The sequence below is a fragment of the Hippocampus zosterae genome, chromosome 19 (genome assembly GCF_025434085.1).
Source record: "Hippocampus zosterae strain Florida chromosome 19, ASM2543408v3, whole genome shotgun sequence".
NCBI classification, from domain to species: Eukaryota; Metazoa; Chordata; class Actinopteri; order Syngnathiformes; family Syngnathidae; genus Hippocampus; species Hippocampus zosterae.
This window is the reverse complement of record NC_067469.1, coordinates 10,147,410-10,171,318: the sequence shown is the minus strand read 5'-3', so window position 1 is coordinate 10,171,318 and position 23,909 is coordinate 10,147,410. Positions and strand designations below refer to the sequence as shown.

The 23,909-nt window shown below is 43.3% G+C and overlaps 1 protein-coding gene across 4 annotated transcripts in view; it reads left to right on the top strand.

Annotated features, from left to right (window-relative positions):
- hivep2a (HIVEP zinc finger 2a) overlaps positions 1-12,042 on the top strand; it is a 52,708-nt gene extending 40,666 nt beyond the window's left edge. For all 4 annotated transcript variants that reach the window (XM_052052236.1, XM_052052235.1, XM_052052237.1 and 1 more), the window contains 11 exons: positions 23-280; positions 697-865; positions 1,242-1,320; positions 1,400-3,053; positions 3,122-3,279; positions 5,835-6,010; positions 6,115-6,216; positions 7,390-8,062; positions 8,488-8,599; positions 8,746-8,850; positions 9,615-12,042. In XM_052052236.1, coding sequence (XP_051908196.1) covers positions 23-280; positions 697-865; positions 1,242-1,320; positions 1,400-3,053; positions 3,122-3,279; positions 5,835-6,010; positions 6,115-6,216; positions 7,390-8,062; positions 8,488-8,599; positions 8,746-8,850; positions 9,615-10,154 — 4,026 coding nt within the window. In that variant the 3' untranslated portion in view covers positions 10,155-12,042. The remainder of the gene's footprint in view (positions 1-22; positions 281-696; positions 866-1,241; positions 1,321-1,399; positions 3,054-3,121; positions 3,280-5,834; positions 6,011-6,114; positions 6,217-7,389; positions 8,063-8,487; positions 8,600-8,745; positions 8,851-9,614) is intronic.
- Positions 12,043-23,909: the final 11,867 nt, after the last annotated feature.

Sequence of the window (23,909 nt, the reverse complement as noted above, 5' to 3'; positions counted from 1 at the left end):
TGTTTTTGCACTGAACCTACAGGAGGACACAGTCTCTGGTGGAGGAGCCAAACCATCTGAATTTCTGACGGTGCCCAGCAGTGGTCATTCCAGCCACCAGCAGCACAGGGAAATGAGGAGGTCGTCATCGGAACAAGCGCCACACACACTCCCCTCAGAGGTACCTGAAATGCGCAGCAAGTCTTTCGACTACGGAAGCTTATCGTCATCCAGAGAGGGGGAGCTGTACACCAGTGCCTCCGCCATGAAGGAACGTCGCCGTGGATTTCTTGTCCGACAGGTATCGGAAATATCATTTTTGGTGACCTATAGTAGTACCTTGACTTATGAGTTTCATTGGTTGCTTGACCTTGATCCTAACTCAATTTATTCATAAATCTATCAGTTGGCCAGTGTGTGAGCATCTCGGTGTGAGTTGTGGCCCACTTGTGTGTGTGTGTGACTATTTGTGGTTCTCCTTTCCCGTATATCCCAGTATTGCAGTATCTTAATGTTCTATTTTCTTTTTCACATCGCTGGAGTGAAGGTGTTTCTTAAGTTGAAGATTTGAAATTTTGGCTCATAACACAAAGAAAATAATATGACCAAGCAACAGCTCAGAAAAAAAACTTGGGGCACCCCTGACTCCAAGTACTACTGTTCTTTGATAAACCAAGAGCTCAGATGCTCATCTACTTGCCATCTTATCATCTGCAGGCCTCCTTGAGTGTTTATCCAGAGGCAGTAGTCCAAAAACCAGGAGGATCTGAGCTGTCAATCAAACAGGAGAGTGTGGAGCAAGGGGTGTGGCTTGGCCTGACAGGACCCCCGCAGAGAAGCAACAACTTAGGCAACAGAACCCAAAGAGGTGGCAATATAGTTGTCGGTAAGTTGTAGAAATCTCATTCGACTATAGGGTCCTCACAGCAATATGGATGTTTGTCACACACGCAAGTCCTGAGTAAATCTTAAATCTTAACCTTCAAGTTTCTCGCAACTCCCAAGTTACTATGGCAAAAATTAAACAAGTCCCCATGGTTGCCAAGCTTGTAAAAATGAAATTTTCTTTCATGGACAAAACTAATAACACACCGACTATCTTGAAAAGGCAGCTTTTCAAATGTTCAAAAGTCACACCAAGTCTATCAAAATTTTAGCCGAGCAAGACCAAAGTCCTAAAATTGGTAACCAATCCTGACTAAAGTAATGTGACTTGAGTTGAGTGATTCTGTCATAGTAGCACATGCTTCCATTGCCCTCAGGTGTTGGAGGTCACCAGCAGCATGACCTCCAGCAGAGTATCAGTGAGGACAGTCTGCAGGATGAACCTCACTGCGGCAGGTAAGAGCTTCTAGACAGACTGCGTGTTCTTTTTAAAACTAAAATTTTGTTGACAAAAGATATATTTCCTTTGTATCAGGTCCCTGCAGCATCGCCTCCAGACCCAAGGATCTTCATCCGAAGGAGAGCACTTGGGTCACGAGATAAAAAGGGAAGTCGTCCAACAGCATCCGAATGCTCCTCCGTTCCTTTCTTATCATCAGCCGGCTCCGTTCTGGAGTCACGAGGTCAGTCAGGCTTCTAGACAACGGCTGACCCTCCAGGCCCAGCAACAACTCCAGAAGCTCCACAGACGATCTCCGAATAGTTTGTCTGGGCAAACAGCACTCCATAAACAGCTGCTCCAAGATCAGCCACCACCCAGTGGAAATTCAGACACTTCAAGTTTTCCAATGAACCCTGCCATATTCCAAGAGCAAAACTTGGCCTCTCTCTCATCTAAGTCGATGGCCAACAGCACCGCCGGGACACTCCAGCAGATCCAACCCATCTTTGCCACACAGAACCTGGGCTCCCACGCCTCGCTGCCTTTATTGGTTCCTGTGCGCATCCAAACCCACGTGCCATCGTACGGCAGCGTAATGTATACCAGTGTTAGCCAGCTGGTAGCTCACAGTCAGAGGAGAGGGTTAGTCGGACAAAGTAGAGCCAATATCTGCGACGTGTCCTCACCAAATGGCGCTCTGAGAGTCAGTGAAACACCTCCAGGGCTTGGAGGAGATCCAATTGGAGCAGGACTCAACCAATCTCACTTCCTGGGACAGACAGATGGAACAACGTTACACTCCCCTCACTTGAAGTCTTCACCTTGTGGCCCCAACACAGGAATCCCTCTGTCGCTGACGTCGGGTACCATATCTACCACAGATGCCTCTGGATCTGGCATCGGAGGCGGCAAGAGAATGCTTTCCCCTTGTAGTTCCTTGGAGCGCTTCATTGAGACCAAGCAACAGAAGAGGGTTAAGGAGGAGAGGATGTTTGGGCTGATGGTTAAGGAATTGAGTGCTGTCGAGCTGAGTGGCACCGAGGGCAGCACTAAGCTTGAGGAGGCTCCCGGTTCTGAGGATTGTGAGAGGATGTCCACTTCTCCTCCCTTGGGAGACTTCCCTGCTCCCAAAAAGATCACGGTTCCTATCCGTTCTTCTGCGCATCACCGGCTTGATGTTTCCCGGACGGAAAGTTTCACTCCTCCTCTCCAGATCATCACTGACTCCTCACCGGTGTCGTTTGGCCGAGATTCTCCTGTGGAGCTTGCTGTGGATGAGCCCCGCGCCAGCCCCGAGTCCATAATCTCCTTCGTCGATGCAGAAGACACCACCAAGCTGCCTGCGGCCAGTCAAGTCCCAGGAAACGTCATGGTTCACTTAGCTGCCCACCAAAGTCCAGGAGTTTCCAGAGCAACGAGACAGACTCTGCTGCTCACTGAGGTGTCCAATGCCCAGCACTTTATCCAGTTTGCGAGCCTGCGCACCAACAGCAGGGTCAGCTGGTGTTTCCTCAACTACACGAAGCCCAACAGCACTCAGGCTGACCCACGGAGCTCTATCTACAGTTCCTGGTGTGTCAGCTCCTACAACCCCAACCCTCTGAATCTCAGCACTAAGGCTGCGCTGGCCTTGCTGATGTCCAAACAGCGGAGGAACACCGACCTCCTGTATACTACGGCCGCCATGGCGTCACCACGTTCAGGCAAGCTGGTGTCGTCTGCTGCCTGGAAGCTCAGGTTTGATCAGGTATGTTCCAATTTTAAATTCAGCTATCGAGTGAGACGAATCGAGAATGACACACTTTCCTTCTGCAGCTGAAACCAGAGCTGATGCCGGTTGACATCAGCCATTTTGGAAGGAAGATGAAGGATGTGGCGTTGTGGGAGCGTCCGAAGGAGGAGCGTGTGGAGAAGGACGTGTCGGTCAAACGGTCTGTCACTGAGCCAACTCGCATCAAGATCTTCGAAGGAGGGTGCGTTCAACACCTCAATCAAATCACTCTCATTCACTCAAGTTCAAATTTATTGTGATGAATGTAAAATGAAATATCAAAATGTAGCATAGTGACCAAGTCTGGAGTTCGCCTCCAGCTTCCTCCTAATTCCAAACACATGCACATTAGCTTAATTAGCCTTTTATTTGTCCGACACTACCCCATTTCTCATTCAAAGTCGGCTTGGATTGGCTAGTGATGATAATGGGTATGGATGGATGGATGATGGACAGACGGATCGTAAAAGGACAGAAAGTGATCTGAAACCCCAAATGAAAAAGCAAAAAAGTTGACTTGTGAGTGAACTTGAAAGACATCTGTTTAAAGCGAGCTATTCACTTTTCCAGCTCGACAAGAGTCTTTTACAGCTTGTTCTTTGTATCTGTGTGAGTCAACCAGAAAGAAGTCTGTTAAAGATATCACAAGGACAAAAACACTTATAATGACAGCTATTGTTCTTGTACTCTCATGCTTTTTTTCACAAGTGTGTTCGGATTCACATTGGAAGCATTCTGCCATTTTCTCTGGGGTCCTCGGTTTACGACGGCGATCCGTTCCCATGGCAGCGATGTAACTCTTATTTTCACACGTTTAAAACTGAACGTGACTTACTGTACTGTGTCAAGTCAACAAGTCAAGTCAACAGTATTTATAGAGCACTTTCGAACAGCCATCGCTGCATACAAAGTGCTGTACATGGAGCGATTTAACATGCACAATAAACAGTAAGACGAATCGGTAATAAAGGCGGTGGAAAGCACCAAACAGTAAAATCAAGGACAAATCATGCTGAGTCGAACGCCAAAGAATACAAGTGAGTTTTGAGGAGGGCTTTAAAGATAGGCAGCAAGGAGGCGTGGCGAATGTTCAGTGGGAGGTCATACACTCCCCCGAACCATGAGTCCTCCGGTCCTCTGTCTCCAGTCTGCTTGAAGAAATAAGTTGACCTCAACCTAGCGAGTCACAAACTAATGCTAACGTGTTTTGCTAGCCACTGCATTAGCACTTTCATCAAAACAAGCATCGGTTTGAGCAGTCTATGGCGTTTTGGCGAAGTTGTCATCACCACGACTCAAGTCCACAATTCTCCATGAGTCACGACTTGCTATTCTGCTTTTAAGGTGTCATTCTCAACTGCTGGATCAGAACCCACAAGTGGGTCACAGACGGGGAGTAAAAAAATTACAGGTGGTTCCTCAGTTTAGGATGGTGCCAACGTGAAGTTTCAAGGTTGTTTACAATACACAATTAATTAGTTTGCTATATTATAACACTATATTTACCTTTTTTCCATTGGATTGCTTTATAAGATAATATTATGTTTTCATACAAGTGCTAATTTTGATTTGACTTCAATAGCATAGGTTAGTGACAAACATACAAATTGGGGCTACGTTGCCACAGTAGGAGCTGTCGTGAAATGAAGACCCCTGGAAAGCAAATCATCAATGTACATCTGAGATCGGGCTTGCCTTTTTTTTTTTTAAATGACATTGTTTTGATGGAAGGAAATATGAAACATTCCATCAGCCACGAGATCACCACACAGTAAAGTAGCTCTCATTCATGTCCAAAAGATGCTTGTGGGTAGCAAAGACGCAAGCAAAGTAACTCAAGTGTTAAAAAGGATGTTAAAATCGACATTTATCCCAACGACGGTTTGGATGCTGGCGTCTTCCTTCATTCTCTAAGTGGACGTAGCTGTGCAAGTGTCATCTCGTTCTTTCCAAAGACAACCGGGTTCTCACAGTCGGCGTAACCTGCCGGACGGGAAATGTCTCCATGAGTCATTCTGGATGTTCTCCAGCGTTCCACTTTGACCAACAACAGTCGGAAATTTCCCCTTCTGTGACACGCGTCCTCCTGCTGGAGATCTTGAAATAAGTTTCAGAAAACCTTACCTGCACTAGCCCTCCCAAATGGCAATGCACATGTTTTCAGACAGGGCAGCCCGGTAGTCCAGTGGTTAGCACGTCGACTTCACAGTGCAGAGGTACCGGGTTCAATTCCAGCTCCGGCCTCCCTGTGTGGAGTTTGCATGTTCTCCCCGCCTGCGTGGGTTTCCTCCGGGTACTCCGGTTTTCTCCCACATTCCAAAAACATGCGTGGCAGGCTGATTGAACTCTCTGAAATTGTCCCTTGGTGTGATTGTGAGTGTGGATGGTTGTTTGTCTCTGTGTGCCCTGCGATTGGCTGGCAACCGATTCAGGGTGTCCCCCGCCTACTGCCCGAAGACAGCTGGGATAGGCTACAGCACCCCCCGCGACCCTAGTGAGGATCAAGCGATTCGGAAAATGGATGGATGGATGGATGGATGTTTTCAGATATTCTAGATCACACTCACGTTTCACCAAAACATCTTATTTCATCTGAACGAAGGTCTGATAGCTTAATGCTAACATCTCCACAATCTTTATTGTTTTGATTTGAGTCGTATTGACCGCATAATGTTTGTGAATCTGTATTTTGATCATGTGAATCGTTTTGTGAGATAAAGTGCACTTTGTCTGAATGTTAATGTATTCCCTGCACAGGTATAAGTCCAACGAGGACTACGTGTATGTGCGCGGGCGCGGTCGGGGTAAATACATCTGCGAGGAGTGCGGCATTCGGTGCAAGAAACCCAGCATGCTGAAGAAACACATCCGCACGCACACCGACGTGCGGCCCTACATCTGCAAGTTCTGCAACTTTGCCTTCAAGACCAAAGGTAGCCACTTCAGGTTTTGTCGGACAACATTTAATTTTCCTGAGCAAGCAGTTTTTGTGTCAGAGAAATGAACGGCTTGCATCATGCAATGTGCTTTTGTGCAGGGAATCTGACCAAGCACATGAAATCAAAAGCTCACCTGAAAAAATGTCTGGAGTTGGGCGTGTCCACGTCTACCGTAGACGACGGCGAGGCCGACGATGTTGGTAAGCACAACTGACATTTTGGTGTGGAACCCATCCCCAGCAAATTAGCCAATGTTTATGAGGAGAGAAATGCCAGTGCAATGGAAGGATTGTTTGGCCATCATAATTCCATTTGGTAGTCTTGTTTTTGTTATTTTATAACTTGAGGTGTCCAAAAAGCAAAAGACTGTCAAAGTCACTGTTCACTCGAATGTTTCATCCAGTTTTTGGTCAGAAACTGGGGTTTTTTGGTAAAACCAACCCATGATCTACAGTGAAACTCCTCTATATCGAAATCATGTTTGCAGCAAGAAATTTTTCTCAACAGGGGTTTTTTCACTGTAGCAAATTTGATCTCAGATGTAAACACACAAGCACACACAAATGTATGTGAATTCTTTATTTTTATTCCAATAGTGCATAAGTATGAGGAAGCGCTTATTTGACACTTCATATAGTCAGTGTAGAAAGAAAAAAAGGGAAAGAAATTGCAACATTTACGATCAGCATTCATTTTCACTTACATCAATTTCTTGGATAATGTCTATTATTTTGCTTCCTCCGTCTTTCATTTTGATCACTTTTACCCTCTATTCCAGCGTCAGAGCTCTTCTTGTCTTAGCTGCTTGACATCCAAAGGTCCGTTTTGTCGCCATTTTAGCAATGCAACGTTCTTGCTGCGTCTGAAACGAACAATAACAAATACTTCCTCGACTACTGCGCATGTGTAAACCAGTGTTGTGGTTGCTGTTGCCATTTCCGAACAAAGCAGTAGAGGTCGCTGTTGGATTAGACTTTGTTCTAGTGAATCTCATCACGAGGCAAGAGCAGAGAAAAAGATTTCGTATAACGCAACAGGGTTTTTTGTTGTTGTATGGGGGGCAGGAAAGTGGGAATGGTGTTAATGCATGACGATTTTTTTCACACTAGGGTGTATTTTCGCCCATGTAGGTTTCGTTGTAGAGGAGTTTCACTGTACTGCTAATTAGAAAAAGTATGAAGCAACCTTTTTTAGGTGAAAATATTCAGTGGGCCTTGAAAACGGCTGAATATAGGCAATTTGAAACATTTTAAAGTGAATTTGTGGGTTTTTTTTGTTGCTTTTGACAGCAGGGCTTGTTCTCTTTGCTCTGTTGAGAACGGGGGATACGATACTGAGGCTTCGCTGACACGCTGATAACTTGTTTTTCGCAGACGTCGGCGAGGAAGCTGGCGCGCGACCCAAGACCCTGGCCGATCATCAGTTCTCCGACGCCGATGACTCGGAAGACGACGGTGATGAGGTGGACGACGAAGACGACGAGGACGACGACTGCGACGGCGACTCCACCCCCAGGACGTCGTCTCGCTCGGCCAGCCCATACGGCGTCCCCATCGCAGCGGCCGCCTCTCAGCCATCGCCGCCTCTTTTTGGCTACTTCACCACCGTGCCCAGCATCCACATCACGCAACAGGGGGCGCCAGGTCATTCGCAACCCCCCACGGACGAAGCCCTCTCACAGGATTTCCCCTCGTCATCTTCCCGCCTCTCCTCCCCCGGGCCCGACTACTCAGGCTGCTCGTCCCCTGTCTCGCCTTGCTCGTCGCCGGCAGCCCGCCAGTACCTCTCACCGCATGCCGATGGCTCACCCCGTGGCCCGTCACCTCGACGGGACGTATCACCGCTGCGCCACTTGTCCCCCAAGCGGGACTTGGGGGGTTGTCGGCGTGAGCTGTCCCCCAGGAGGGGGCACCTGTCGCCGCTTGCCCCGCTGACAGGCCCTATCTCTCCTGGGAAGCGAGACCTGTCGCCACGAGGACGCCACAAAGCCATGATACGGCCCAACTCGCCTCGACGCGGACTTCATCAGCACCTCCTCCTGCAGAGGTCAGTCAGACGGATTGTAAACCACTTAGCAATCTTACGAAATCCTGTTTTTACAGGTTACAAGAACACTTTTTAAAAATAAATGTTGAGCAAAAAGCTGGTGGGAGATTTTTTTCAACAAAATGAGGTTGCAACTTTTCCAAGATTAAAAAAAACCTTGTTTGTTGGTTTAAAAAGTCTGACTCTCCCGGAAAATAAAGTCCTGGTTTCTGGTGTTCCGGTAATATTATTTAGGCCAAAATTGTGAGATTTTTTATTTTTATTTTGTAATGTTCTCTGTAATTATCCAGTGGCATGACGCCCACTGCCCATTTCGTAACTTTTAGCAACAAAAAAAAAAAACGGTAGAAAAGGGTTGCGCTGCCCTCGCCTCCAGCATCTTTTTTCATTCTTTGTGAATGCGGTTTTTGCTTGTTGTCTTGCAGCCAGCAGGGCGGCTCGCGAGCCCTGAGGTCGGCTCACCTCGCTGGGCTATTGAGTCAGGCGGAATTGGGCCCTCGTGGACGTCGCAGGACCGCGGGCGTAGAAATGGACACGGTAGGTCATCTGAACAATGGTCTTTCAGCTTCGAGTTAGGCCTTTGGCGCCCTCATCTGGTTAATAGACATAATAGAATGGTCCAACGTTTTCTCGGTCATATGGAATTTCATTAAAGTCTTTTTTATTTTGTTCTTTTATCCCAGGAATGTGTTCCCGGTTCCCCAGGGGGGAAAGATCAGGGCAATAACCAGTCCAGTCCACCCCATCAGGTCTTGTTCAGTCACCTCCCTCTTCATTCACGACTGCAGGTACTTCTATTTCTACTATTTTCATCCATCCATTGTCTGAGCTGCTCATCCTCACCAGGGTCGCAGGCATGGTGTACCCTATCCCGGTTGATTTCGGGCAGTAGGCGGGATACACCCTGAACCGGTTTCAGGGCACAGATAGACAAAAAAAAGCATTCACGCTCACCTTGGGGCTATTTAGCATTCTATCAACCTCCCGTGCTTGTTTTTGAGATGTGGAAGGAAACCGTAGTCCCCGGAAAAAAAAACATGGAAGGAAGGCACATAGGAAGGCCGAGGCTGGAATTGAACACTTGATTTTTGTAGTGTGGGGCAGGCGACGAGTGAACCAGTCAACCACTGTGCCACCCTCTATTTTAATTTAGCATATTTTATTTAAATTTATGATATAGTCTTTGTGACAGTTTTTTTTTACTTCATCGGGTTTAATGAAATGTTATTGTATTATATTTCTGAAATAACATTACTTAATTTAATGTTACTGTGTTTCATTTCTGTTATGATATGTCAAATGTATTCCACACATGTAACATTTATCATATCATAGTCTATAACACATGCAATACAATTATTACATTGTCTAATAAAATCACATTTTGTTACATGTTTTATTTAATTTCACCACACACACATGAACACGCACACACACACACATGAACACGCACACACATTTTTTTTTTATTTACCATATTGAATTGCAATTACCAAAATTGCTTTTCGGTGTGATACTATAGTGACAGCAAATTGTGTTTGGTTTGTGTCAGGTGCGTTCCACGTTCCCGATGATTCCCATCGGCGGTATTCAAATGGTGCACACCGTACCCACGTCACGTAGCGCTCCTCTGAGCCAGCAGGGGGCGCAGCAGGCCGCACCCCGCCTCCCCCCGCGCCAAGCTTCGTCTGAGGACCCCGAAAACCTGGAAGCCTCCGCCCCGTTTGGAAGAGGGCGAGCAATCGGGGTGTCGTCGGGGTCTCCCCCTCGCGTCGTGGCGGAGCTCGTCGTACGCGAGCAAGAAGAGAGCATCCGAACGTGCACCAAAGCCATCGCCTCGCTGCGCATCGACCCCGACGAACTGGCCGACGGGAAGCGAGGGGGATGGGACAGCGTTAAGGGACTGCCACACTCCGCTTCCTCGCCGGAGGAAGGACAACCTGAGCGCTCGCCGCCCGCCGCCGTGTCGCCACCATCGCCCGCGCCGCCAGAGTCTCAGCACTTTAGAGCCTCCCGACGTTGCCCCTCACCCGTGCCCCGGACGCCCACTGACGCCCCACAAAGCACAAAGACCAGCAAGGACATATCGTAGGCGTGCAACGAAATGACGACAACATAAATTTTGCACAGTTTATTTGCTTTTCTTTGGTTCTGGAATAACACACACACACACACACAGACAAATATGATGAACACTCATACACGCACACACAAACGCACATGCTTTCACACACTGAGGCATGCACACCCAAGATGCAGTCGCACAACCACTCACATACATACACAAAATTCACGTTGGGAGATGTTCTTTCGATAGGACGCATGCGCGTGTGAACGTGTGTGAGTGCGGGCCGGCCAGCTTCAAGGAAGTCAAGTGGTACTTGAATAATAACGACAATAATAATTCTGAAAATAAAAACAAGAATCCGCCCCGTGTGCCTTTGCTGGGTGTTTCTGTTCATTTCAGCAGTCCCCTGATCAACTTCATGCCCCGCCCCTTTCCTTCGCCTCCTTTATTGATTGACACCTTACATTCTGGACAAGCGATGTGAAATGACATTATTCTTATGATGTATGGTTGCACTAAAACATATTTTTATAGGAGTGAAAATGCTTTTGTTTGTACAGCAGCAGTAATGGAATAATGCTATTTATGATGATGATGATGAAAATTGTTACCATATTTGATAAATTGTACATTTTTATTTCTTATTTCTGTGGTGGCCGACTTTTTCTATGTTGCGCATGCTTTTAATTGCTTACAGTACATACTCACGACATGAGGATGTGTCAAAAATATTTAGCCTGCATATGACTTCATCCGTTCACTCGATAATCTTGACATGACCATACATTTGCATCAAGTCTTTTTGGCTTGTACATTTTCTCGCTGCTCTTCTTCTTCTTCTTCTTCTTCTTCTTCTTCTTCTTCTGGTGATATTTTCAGGAATTTTTTCCTTGCAATGTTTCTGCGTTCACTGAATTCAACCCTCCCCACACCCCACATATATTCTACGTCCTATAAACTACTACATCCTCGACTCTTCCCCCAATGTATCTTTTAAAGTCCTTAAAAGTGAATAGTACTGTCGTTTTAAATGAAATTTGTCACTACAGAGAAAAGTGTTGTGGACGGTCCTCCCAAATTTGAATAATAAAACAGTTGCCCCAAAAAGACGTTTGAAAATACAGTAGTGAAAAATCAAGCCACTCTCGAATGGTGTGGGCGTGTCAGTTGACTGCGCAGAAACCACGCCCCTCTCCTCTGTGAACTGTCAATCAAATAGATTCCTAATTCCGGTAAAAATCCATGTTACTTCATCTCGCGCCTTTCTTGCGTTTGCCTTTTAAAACAAATTGTCACGTCATTCCTCTGGCTTTTGGCCATGTGCGTACACTCACAGCCAACATTGAGGTACTCGAAAGTTACCACAGCAGCCCAAACTCCGTTCCAGACGTTGGCAGTCAAGTGGGACTTTTTTGAAAACAATAAAAAAAATCCGAATAATGAATCCCTTTCCTTGCGCTGTCGTCGAAAACTTTCCAGGTTAGGTTTGATGCCGCAAAAATTAGCTTGTAAATGTACATATGTACAGATACGTACATACATATAAATACATGTTGTGTACTGTACATGAAGCTCGTGTGTGAGTAGTTTGTTTTTGTAAGAAAAAACCCCATCATTTTTTAAATTATTTATTCTCGATGCCATTCAAATTCTCCGAATGGTGAAAATATTCAGTTTTATGATCGTGTGTGCGCCTGCCTTTTTCTAATCTGTCTTTGTACCTAGTGAAGGCCAGCTGAGGGTGGAGACGCCACGTCGCGTCACGCGCTTATGAAAAGAAGGCTCGGTGTAGTGCTGGTTCATACAATACGTGTACAGTAATACTCTTACTAATGCGTGTGTGTGCGTGTGTGTGTACGATGACATGCAAACAAACATGATTGTTGTTTTCAAATAAAGAGAAATGGAACAAGTTGTCTCCGCTATTTGTGCTTATTTTAGCTGTTGTCGTTTCCGATATTCATTTTCCTTTTTTTTTCCTTCCGAGCTGCTAACCCTTTCAGATTTTACAGGCTAGCAGCACAAACACTGACAAATGATCGTTTTTACTTCCCCTCTCGAAGGAATCTTTTTTTTCAAAGAGAATTGTACAGGTTCAAGGTCACATTAGTGGAGGAAAAAGTTTTGAAATGATTTATAATGCATTTAAAATAAATAAAACTCAAATTGAGTGTCACGCGTAAACCAAAGGTTTTATGCACACATTTCAACACGTATTTAGTTCAGATTGACCTCCTGAAGCCTAAATGAGCATTAATTTGACCACACAACTCATTCCTATGAAGATACATTCAAACTCAGAAAATGTGCTCAGCTCGGCCTGAAAATACATTTTAAGCAATAAAACTCAAATTGAGTGTAACGCCTAAACCAAAGGACTTATGCACACACTTCAACATGTATATAGTTCAGGTTGACCTCCTGAAGCCTAAATGAGCATTAATTCGACAACACAACTCATTCCTATGAAGATACATTCAAACTCAGAAAGCGTGCTCGGCTCAGCCTGAAAATGCATTTAAAGCAATAATAACTCAAATTGAGTGTCACGCCTAAACCAAAGGACTTAAGCACACACTTCAACATGTATTTTGTTCAGGATGAACCCCTGAAGCCTAAATGAGCATTAATTTGACCACACAACTCATTCCTATGAAGATACATTCAAAGTCAGAAAACGTGCTCAGCTCGGCCTGCAAATGCATTTAAAGCAATAAAACTCAAATTGAGTGTCACGCCTAACCCAAAGGACTTATGCAGACATTTCAAAATGTATTTAGTTTGCAGATGACCTCCTGTAGCCTAAATGAGCATTAAATTTACCACACAACTCATTCCTATGAAGATACATTCGAACTCAGAAAATGTGCTCAGCTCGGCCTGAAAATGCATTTAAAATAAATAAAACTCAAATTGAGTGTCACGCCTAAAGCAAAGGACTTATGCACACACTTCAACATGTATTTTGTTCAGGATGACCCCCTGAAGCCTAAATCACCATTAATTTGACCACACAACAAATTCCTATGAAGATACATTCACAGTCAGAAAACGTGCTCAGCTCGGCCTGAAAATGCATTTAAAACAAAAAAACTCAAATTGAGTGTCACGCGTAAACAAAAAGGTTTTATGCACACATTTCAACATGTATTTTGTTCAGGTTGACCTCCTGATGCCCAACTGAGCATTAATTTGACCACATAACTCATTCCTATGAAGATACATTCTAAGTGAGAAAACGTGCTCAGCTCGGCCTGAAAATGCATTTAAAGCAATAAAACTCAAATTGAGTGTCACGCCTGACCCAAAGGACTTATGCAGACATTTCAAAATGTATTTAGTTTGCAGATGACATCCTGTAGCCTAAATGAGCATTACATTTACCACACAACTCATTCCTATGAAGATACATTGGAACTCAGAAAATGTGCTCAGCTCGGCCTGAAAATGCATTTAAAATAAATAAAACTCAAATTGAGTGTCACGCCTAAACGAAAGGACTTATGCACACACTTCAACATGTGTTTAGTTCAGGTTGACCTCCTGAAGCCTAAATGAGCATTAATTTGACAACACAACTCATTCCTATGAAGATACATTCAAACTCAGAAAGCGTGCTCAGCTCGGCCTGAAAATGCATTTAAAGCAATAAAAACTCAAATTGAGTGTCACGCCAAAAGCAAAGGACTTATGCACACACTTCAACATGTATTTTGTTCAAAGTGACCCCCTGCAGCCTAAATCACCATTAATTTGATCAAACAACTCATTCCTATGAATATACATTCAAAGTCAAAAAATGTGCTCAGCTCGGCCTGAAAATTCATTTAAAGCAATAAAACTCAAATTGAGTGTCACGCCTAAACCAAAGGACTTATGCACACACTTCAACATGTGTTTAGTTCAGGTTGACCTCCTGAAGCCTAAATGAGCATTAATTTGACAACACAACTCATTCCTATGAAGATACATTCAAACTCAGAAAGCGTGCTCAGCTCGGCCTGAAAATGCATTTAAAGCAATAAAAACTCAAATTGAGTGTCACGCCTAAACCAAAGCACTTATGCACACACTTCAAGATGTATTTTGTTCAGGATGAACCCCTGAGGCCTAAATCACCATTAATTTGACCACACAACAAATTCCTATGAAGATACATTCACAGTCAGAAAACGGGCTCAGCTCGGCCTGAAAATGCATTTAAAGCAATAAAACGCAAATTGAGTGTCACGCCTAACCCAAAGGACTTATGCCGACATTTCAAAATGTATTTAGTTTGCAGATGACCTCCTGTAGCCTAAATGAGCATTAAATTTACCACACAACTCATTCCTATGAAGATACATTCGAACTCAGAAAATGTGCTCAGCTCGGCCTGAATATGCATTTAAAATAAATAAAACTCAAATACAGTGTCACGCGTAAACCAAAGGTTTTATGCACACACTCAACATGTATTTAGTTGAGGTTGACCTCCTGAAGCCTAAATGAGCATTAATTTGACAACACAACTCATTCCTATGAAGATACATTCAACCTCAGAAAGCGTGCTCAACTCGGCCTGAAAATGCATTTAAAGCAATAAAAACTCAAATTGAGTGTCACGCCTAAAGCAAAGGACTTATGCACACACTTCAACATGTATTTTGTTCAGGATGACCCCCTGAAGCCTAAATCACCATTAATTTGATCAAACAACTTATTCCTATGAATATACATTCAAAGTCAAAAAATGTGCTCAGCTCGGCCTGAAAATGCATTTAAAGCAAAAAAAGTCAAATTGAGTGTCACGCCTAAACCAAAAGGACTTATGCACACACTTCAACATGTGTTTAGTTCAGGTTGACCTCCTGAAGCCTAAATGACCATTAATTTGACAACACAACTCATTCCTATGAAGATACAGTGCACTCCGCTTAATAGAACACCATTGGGCCGAAGCGCTTCTGTTCTACTAAGCGGGGTTTCTATTAACCGGAGACACTTTATTAGGTACACCTTCAGACACGTCGACGACCAAGTTATGCACGCAGAAAAAACCCTGCTGACGAGTTAGAAGAGATATTTCGACTGTGGACGTCCATATCTTTAATCAAACAACAAAACAACAACTTTAATCAACTTCAGTCAAACATCTCAAATCACGAGAAAAATTTCGTTACTTTTGTCTGGAAACAGGAGTCCGTAATTTTGCGGTTGACTTCCCTCTCAATGCGCTGGATAAGAGGGAAGTCCTGGAAACCGCGGGCGTACCTTCTGAGAATCCGGCAATGCATCGTATCGTCTGAGTATGTCCTTCTTATCCGCAGGTGATAGCACTCGTCTCTTGAATGAAGTTGAAGCCATTGATACGCGCGTGTGTCTATGTGTGGAGTGACGCATGCTACCTGTTACTGTATACGGCTAGAACTACCGCGTTTTCTCGCGATAGTGGTACAGTATCGCGATAGCTACACTTCGTCTCTCTCTCGTCTCTTGAATGAAGTTGAAGCCATTGTGACGTGCGTGTGTCTATGTGTGGAGTGACGCGTGCTACCTGTTACTGTATACGGCTAGAACCACCGCGTTTTCTCGCGATAGTGGTACAGTATCGCGATAGCTACACTTCGAAAACCACTAGTTTACAATGTTCATTGCTTACGGCCTGTTCTATTAAGGAGAGATCTGTTCTACTAAGCGGAGTATCTTTATAGGAAATTGCATTAGGCAAATCTGTTCCAGGGCCTTTTGCTCTATTAAGCGGATTACTCTATTAACCGGTGTTCTATTAAGCGGAGTGCACTGTACATTCAAACTCAGAAAGCGTGCTCAGCTCGGCCTGAAAATGCATTTAAAACAAATAAAACTCAAATTGAGTGTCACGCGTAAACCAAAGGTTTTATGCACACATTTCAACATGTGTTTTGTTCAGGTTGACCTCCTGAAGCCTAAATGAGCATTAATTTGACCACATAACTCATTCCTATGAAGATACATTCTAAGTCAGAAAACGTGCTCAGTTCGGCCTGAAAATGCATTTAAAGCAATAAAACTCAAATTGAGTGTCACGCCTAACCCAAAGGACTTATGCAGACATTTCAAAATGTATTTAGTTTGCAGATGACCTCCTGTAGCCTAAATGAGCATTAAATTTACCACACAATTCATTCCTATGAAGATACATTCGAACTCAGAAAATGTGCTCAGCTCGGCCTGAATATGCATTTAAAATAAATAAAACTCAAATTGAGTGTCACGCGTAAACCAAAGGTTTTATGCACACACTCAACATGTATTTAGTTGAGGTTGACCTCCTGAAGCCTAAATGAGCATTAATTTGACAACACAACTCATTCCTATGAAGATACATTCAACCTCAGAAAGCGTGCTCAACTCAGCCTGAAAATGCATTTAAAGCAATAAAAACTCAAATTGAGTGTCACGCCTAAAGCAAAGGACTTATGCACACACTTCAACATGTATTTTGTTCAGGATGACCCCCTGAAGCCTAAATCACCATTAATTTGATCAAACAACTTATTCCTATGAATATACATTCAAAGTCAAAAAATGTGCTCAGCTCGGCCTGAAAATGCATTTAAAGCAAAAAAAGTCAAATTGAGTGTCACACCTAAACCAAAAGGACTTATGCACACACTTCAACATGTGTTTAGTTCAGGTTGACCTCCTGAAGCCTAAATGAGCATTAATTTGACAACACAACTCATTCCTATGAAGATACAGTGCACTTCGCTTAATAGAACACCATTGGGCCGAAGCGCTTCTGTTCTACTAAGCGGGGTTTCTATTAACCGGAGACACTTTATTAGGTACACCTTCAGACACGTCGACGACCAAGTTATGCACGCAGAAAAAACCCTGCTGACGAGTTAGAAGAGATATTTCGACTGTGGACGTCCATATCTTTAATCAAACAACAAAACAACAACTTTAATCAACTTCAGTCAAACATCTCAAATCACGAGAAAAATTTCGTTACTTTTGTCTGGAAACAGGAGTCCGTAATTTTGCGGTTGACTTCCCTCTCAATGCGCTGGATAGGAGGGAAGTCCTGGAAACCGCGGGCGTACCTTCTGAGAATCCGGCAATGCATCGTATCGTCTGAGTATGTCCTTCTTATCCGCAGGTGATAGCCCTCGTCTCTTGAATGAAGTTGAAGCCATTGATACGCGCGTGTGTCTTCCTATGAAGATACATTCAAACTCAGAAAGCGTGCTCGGCTCAGCCTGAAAATGCATTTAAAGCAATAATAACTCAAATTAAGTGTCACGCCTAAACCAAAGGACTTAAGCACACACTTCAACATGTATTTTGTTCAGGATGAACCCCTGAAGCCTAAATGAGCATTAATTTGACCACACAACTCATTCCTATGAAGATACATTCAAAGTCAGAAAACGTGCTCAGCTCGGCCTGCAAATGCATTTAAAGCAATAAAACTCAAATTGAGTGTCACGCCTAACCCAAAGGACTTATGCAGACATTTCAAAATGTATTTAGTTTGCAGATGACCTCCTGTAGCCTAAATGAGCATTAAATTTACAACACAACTCATTCCTATGAAGATACATTCAAATTCAGAAAATGTGCTCGGCTCAGCCTGAAAATGCATTTAAAGCAATAATAACTCAAATTGAGTGTCACGCCTAAACCAAAGGACTTAAGCACACACTTCAACATGTATTTTGTTCAGGATGAACCCCTGAAGCCTAAATGAGCATTAATTTGACCACACAACTCATTCCTATGAGGATACATTCAAAGTCAGAAAACGTGCTCAGCTCGGCCTGCAAATGCATTTAAAGCAATAAAACTCAAATTGAGTGTCACGCCTAACCCAAAGGACTTATGCAGACATTTCAAAATGTATTTAGTTTGCAGATGACCTCCTGTAGCCTAAATGAGCATTAAATTTACCACACAACTCATTCCTATGAAGATACATTCGAACTCAGAAAATGTGCTCAGCTCGGCCTGAAAATGCATTTAAAATAAATAAAACTCAAATTGAGTGTCACGCCTAAAGCAAAGGACTTATGCACACACTTCAACATGTATTTTGTTCAGGATGACCCCCTGAAGCCTAAATCACCATTAATTTGACCACACAACAAATTCCTATGAAGATACATTCACAGTCAGAAAACGTGCTCAGCTCGGCCTGAAAATGCATTTAAAACAAAGAAACTCAAATTGAGTGTCACGCGTAAACAAAAAGGTTTTATGCACACATTTCAACATGTATTTTGTTCAGGTTGACCTCCTGATGCCCAACTGAGCATTAATTTGACCACATAACTCATTCCTATGAAGATACATTCTAAGTCAGAAAACGTGCTCAGCTCGGCCTGAAAATGCATTTAAAGCAATAAAACTCAAATTGAGTGTCACGCCTGACCCAAAGGACTTATGCAGACATTTCAAAATGTATTTAGTTTGCAGATGACATCCTGTAGCCGAAATGAGCATTAAATTTACCACACAACTCATTCCTATGAAGATACATTCACAGTCAGAAAGCGTGCTCAGCTCGGCCTGAAAATGCATTTAAAGCAAAAAAAGTCAAATTGAGTGTCACGCCTAAACCAAAAGGACTTATGCACACACTTCAACATGTGTTTAGTTCAGGTTGACCTCCTGAAGCCTAAATGAGCATTAATTTGACAACACAACTCATTCCCATGAAGATACATTCAAACTCAGAAAGCGTGCTCAGCTCGGCCTGAAAATGCATTTAAAACAAATAAAACTCAAATTGAGTGTCACGCGTAAACCAAAGGTTTTACGCACACATTTCAACATGTGTTTTGTTCAGGTTGACCTCCTGAAGCCTAAATGAGCATTAATTTGACCACATAACTCATTCCTATGAAGATACATTCTAAGTCAGAAAACGTGCTCAGCTCGGCCGGAAAATGCATTTAAAGCAATAAAACTCAAATTGAGTGTCACGCCTAACCCAAAGGACTTATGCACACACTTCAACATGTGTTTAGTTCAGGTTGACCTCCTGAAGCCTAAATGAGCATTAATTTGACAACACAACTCATTCCTATGAAGATACATTCAAACTCAGAAAGCGTGCTCAGCTCGGCCTGAAAATGCATTTAAAATAAATAAAACTCAAATTGAGTGTCACGCCTAAAGCAAAGGACTTATGCACACACTTCAACATGTATTATGTTCAGGATGACCACCTGAAGCCTAAAAGACCATTAATTTAATCACACAACTCATTCCCATGAAGATACATTCAAAGTCAGAAAATGTGCTCAGCTCGGCCTGAAAATGCATTACATTGCAATGCATGCAATTGCATTTTAAGCAATAAAACTCAAATTGAGTGTCATGCCTAAACCAAAGGACTATGCACACACTTCAACATGTATTTAGTTCAGGTTGACCTCCTGAAGCCTAAATGAGCATTAATTTGACCACACAACTCATTCCCATGAAGATACATTAAAAGTCAGAAAATGTGCTCAGCTCGACCTGAAAATGCATTTAAAATAACAAAAACTCAAATTGAGTGTCACACGTAAACCAAAGGTTTTATGCACACACTCAACATGTATTTAGTTTAGGGTAACCTCCTGAAGCCTAAATGAGTATTAATTTGATAACACAACTCATTCCTATGAAGATACATTCAAACTCAGAAAGCGTGCTCAGCTCGGCCTGAAGATGCATTTAAAGCAATAAAAACTCAAATTGAGTTTCACGCCTAAACCAAAGCACTTATGCACACACTTCAAGATGTATTTTGTTCAGGATGACCCCCTGAAGCCTAAATCACCATTAATTTGACCACACAACAAATTCCTATGAAGATACATTCACAGTCAGAAAACGTGCTCAGCTCGGCCTGAAAATGCATATAAAACAAATAAAACTCAAATTGAGTGTCAGGCGTAAACCAAAGGTTTTATGCACACATTTCAACATGTATGTAGTTCAGGTTGACCTCCTGAAGCCTAAATGAGCATTAATTTGACCACACAACTCATTCCTATGAAGATACATTCAAACTCAGAAAATGTGCTCAGCTCGGCCTGAAAATGCATTTAAAGCAATAAAACTCAAATTGAGTGTCATGCCTAACCCAAAGGACTTATGCAGACATTTCAAAATGTATTTAGTTTGCAGATGACCTCCTGTAGCCTAAATGAGCATTAAATTTACCACACAACTCATTCCTATGAAGATACATTCAAACTCCGAAAACGTGCTCAGCTCGGCCTGAAAATGCATTTAAAGCAATAAAAATTCAAATTGCATGTCACGCCTAAACCAAAGGACTTATGCACACACTTCAACATGTATTTTGTTCAGGATGACCACCTGAAGCCTAAAAGACCATTAATTTAATCATACAACTCATTCCCATGAAGATACATTCAAAGTCAGAAAATGTGCTCAGCTCGGCCTGAAAATGCATTTAAAATGAATAAGACTCAAATTGAGTGTCACGCCTAAACCAAAGGACTTATGCACACACTTCAACATGTATTTTGTTCAGGATGACCACCTGAAGCCTAAATGACCATAATTTGATCATACAACTCATTCCCATGAAGATACATTAAAAGTCAGAAAATGTGCTCAGCTCGGCCTGAAAATGCATTTAAAATAAATAAAACTCAAATTGAGTGTCACGCGTAAACCAAAGGTTTTATGCACACACTCAACATATATTTAGTTCAGGTTAACCTCCTGAAGCCTAAATGACCATAATTTGATCATACAACTCATTCCCATGAAGATACATTCAAACTCAGAAAGCGTGCTCAGCTCGGCCTGAAAATGCATTTAAAGCAATAAAAACTCAAATTGAGTGTCACGCCTAAACCAAAGCACTTATGCACACACTTCAAGATGTATTTTGTTCAGGATGAACCCCTGAGGCCTAAATCACCATTAATTTGACCACACAACAAATTCCTATGAAGATACATTCACAGTCAGAAAGCGTGCTCAGCTCGGCCTGAAAATGCATTTAAAACAAATAAAACTCAAATTGAGTGTCACGCGTAAACCAAAGGTTTTATGCACACACTCAACATGTATTTAGTTCAGGTTAACCTCCTGAAGCCTAAATGAGCATTAATTTGATAACACAACTCATTCCTATGAAGATACATTCAAACTCAGAAAGCGTGCTCAGCTCGGCCTGAAAATGCATTTAAAGCAATAAAAACTCAAATTGAGTGTCACGCCTAAACCAAAGCACTTATGCACACACTTCAAGATGTATTTTGTTCAGGATGACCCCCTGAAGCCTAAATCACCATTAATTTGACCACACAACAAATTCCTATGAAGATACATTCACAGTCAGAAAACGTGCTGAGCTCGGCCTGAAAATGCATATAAAACAAATAAAACTCAAATTGATTGTCAGGCGTAAACCAAAGGTTTTATGCACACATTTCAACATGTATTTAGTTTAGGTTGACCTCCTGAAGCCTAAATGAGCATTAATTTGACCACACAACTCATTCCTATGAAGATACATTCAAACTTAGAAAGCGTGCTCATCTTATTCTTATTCTTATTCATCCCATGGCCTAAGAGGCCGTCGGGGTGCCATGGTGGAGGTCTGGGCAGTCAGGGATCTCCAGCACTCTCGGTCCTTAGCTGTTAGTAGCAGGGTCTGGAAGCTGCAGTTAGTCCATTCCTTAATGTTGTCCATCCAGCACTTTCTCTGTCTGCCTCTTCTCCGTTTCCCTTCCACTGTCCCCTGTAGGATGGTTTTGGATAGCGAGGTATGCCATGTAACGTGGCCATACCAGGCCATTTTGCGACGTTTTACCATTGACAGTACGGGGTCCTGTTCTCCAGCGAGGGTGGTGACTAGCTGTCTGACATAGTCATTTGTCCGGTGTTCTCTATAAGATATATGGAGCATCCTTCTGTAGCTCTTGTTCTCAAAGGACTGAATCCTGCGTTCCGTGTCTGCTGTGAGTGTCCAACTCTCACAGCCGTATAGTAAGGTGGAGAGTACCAGGGACTTGTACAGCCTGACCTTCACCGTGAAGCTGATGGTATTGCTCCTCCAGATTCTGGCCAGTCTTGTCATGGCTGATGTTGCGATGCCTATTCTTGCTTTAATCTCCTTTGTGGAGCTGCCATCCTCACTCACAAAGGACCCAAGGTATTTGAAGTTCTTAACCACTTCCAGGGTTTGCCTGTTCAATGTGATGCTTGTTGGTGTTGTTTTACTGTGGCTATTGACCAGTATCTTGCTTTTCTCTGCACTTATCTCCATGCCATAAGCCCTCGCTACCTCTTCCAGTCTGGTGGTAAGATCCTGGAGTTCAGCTTCGCTTTTTCCCATAAGGTCTATGTCATCAGCGAACCGGAGGTTGCAGATGGGTCTTCCACCGATGGATATGGAGGTGTGGAACTCTTCAAGGGCCTCGTCCATGATGTTTTCCAGAAAGACATTGAATAGGACAGGGGACAGAAGACATCCTTGGCGGACACCGATCGATGTTTTAAAAAGTTCTCCCATAGTGTTGTTAATGAGAACTGCACTACTTGAATTTGTGTAGAGTGATTGAATGACCTGGATGAGATTATTGTTGAAGTTGTAGTTTCGGAGCACCTGCCACAGCCCCTCATGCCACACACGGTCAAAGGCTTTTTTAAAGTCGATGAAGTTGTGGTAAAGGTCATGTTGATGCTGGAGGTGTTTCTCGATGAGTAATCTGATGTTAAAGATCTGCTCCGTGGTACTCCTTTTTGGTCGGAATCCTGCTTGTTCTTCTGAAATGATTTCCTCTGCCCTGCTCTTTAGTCTATTCAGGATGATCCGTAGTAGCACCTTGCTTGCATGGCAGATCAGGCTGATGGTCCTGTAGTTCTGACACTGCCTTGAGTTCCCTTTCTTAGGGATGGGAATAACGAGAGATTGTGTCCATTTTTGGGGCCATTGCTTGGTTACCCAGATATTTTGACAGATGTGTGTGAGTACTTTTGTTGTCTCATGCCCTCCATGTTTCCAAAGCTCTGCAGGAATGTTGTCGATGCCAGGTGATTTGCCAATTTGCAGGCTCCTTACTGCCTCCTCCACTTCAGCCTGGAGTATTGGCACGTCGGCATCTTCGCTGGTAGTCTTTGTGGCGTCGGTGATTATGTTAAGGATGGGTTTTATTGTGAAATTGTAGAGTTCCTGGCAGTACTCTGTCCATCTTCTGGTTACTGCTGTCTTCGGTTAGCAGAGCACCGTCCCCATCTTCTATTATTGTTGCTGTATGTTGCCGTGTCTTTGTCAGTGTCTTCAATGTGGCGTATGCTGCTTTACTGTTGCCCTGTCGTATCCCTGCATCTATGTTTTCACACTGCTCTGTGATCCACTTCTCCTTTGCTTCCCTCATCCTCTTCCTGATATTTTTGTTCACCAGAGTGTGCTGTTCTGCTGCCTCTGGGTCATCCTTCTTGGTCCTTTTTAATGTCCTTCTATGGTCACACAAATCAAGGATGTCATCTGTGACCCACGGATTCTTTTTCTTTCTAAACTTCCCCAATACTTCTGTCGCTGTTTCTACGAGTATGCTCTCCATAGTGTCTGTCAATGAGTCTATGTCTTGTAGTAGGTTAAGTGTTGCAAATTTTCCTCCTATGCTTGCCTCAAATATTCCTGCAACTTGTGGGTCTTTCAGTTTGTCTAAGTTGAACCTGATGCGTGGTGTACTGTGTTGCTTTTGTGTTTTAAGTTTGAGTCTGAGCGTCAGCAGTACCATATCGTGGTCACTTCCCACGTCCGCACCAGGAAAC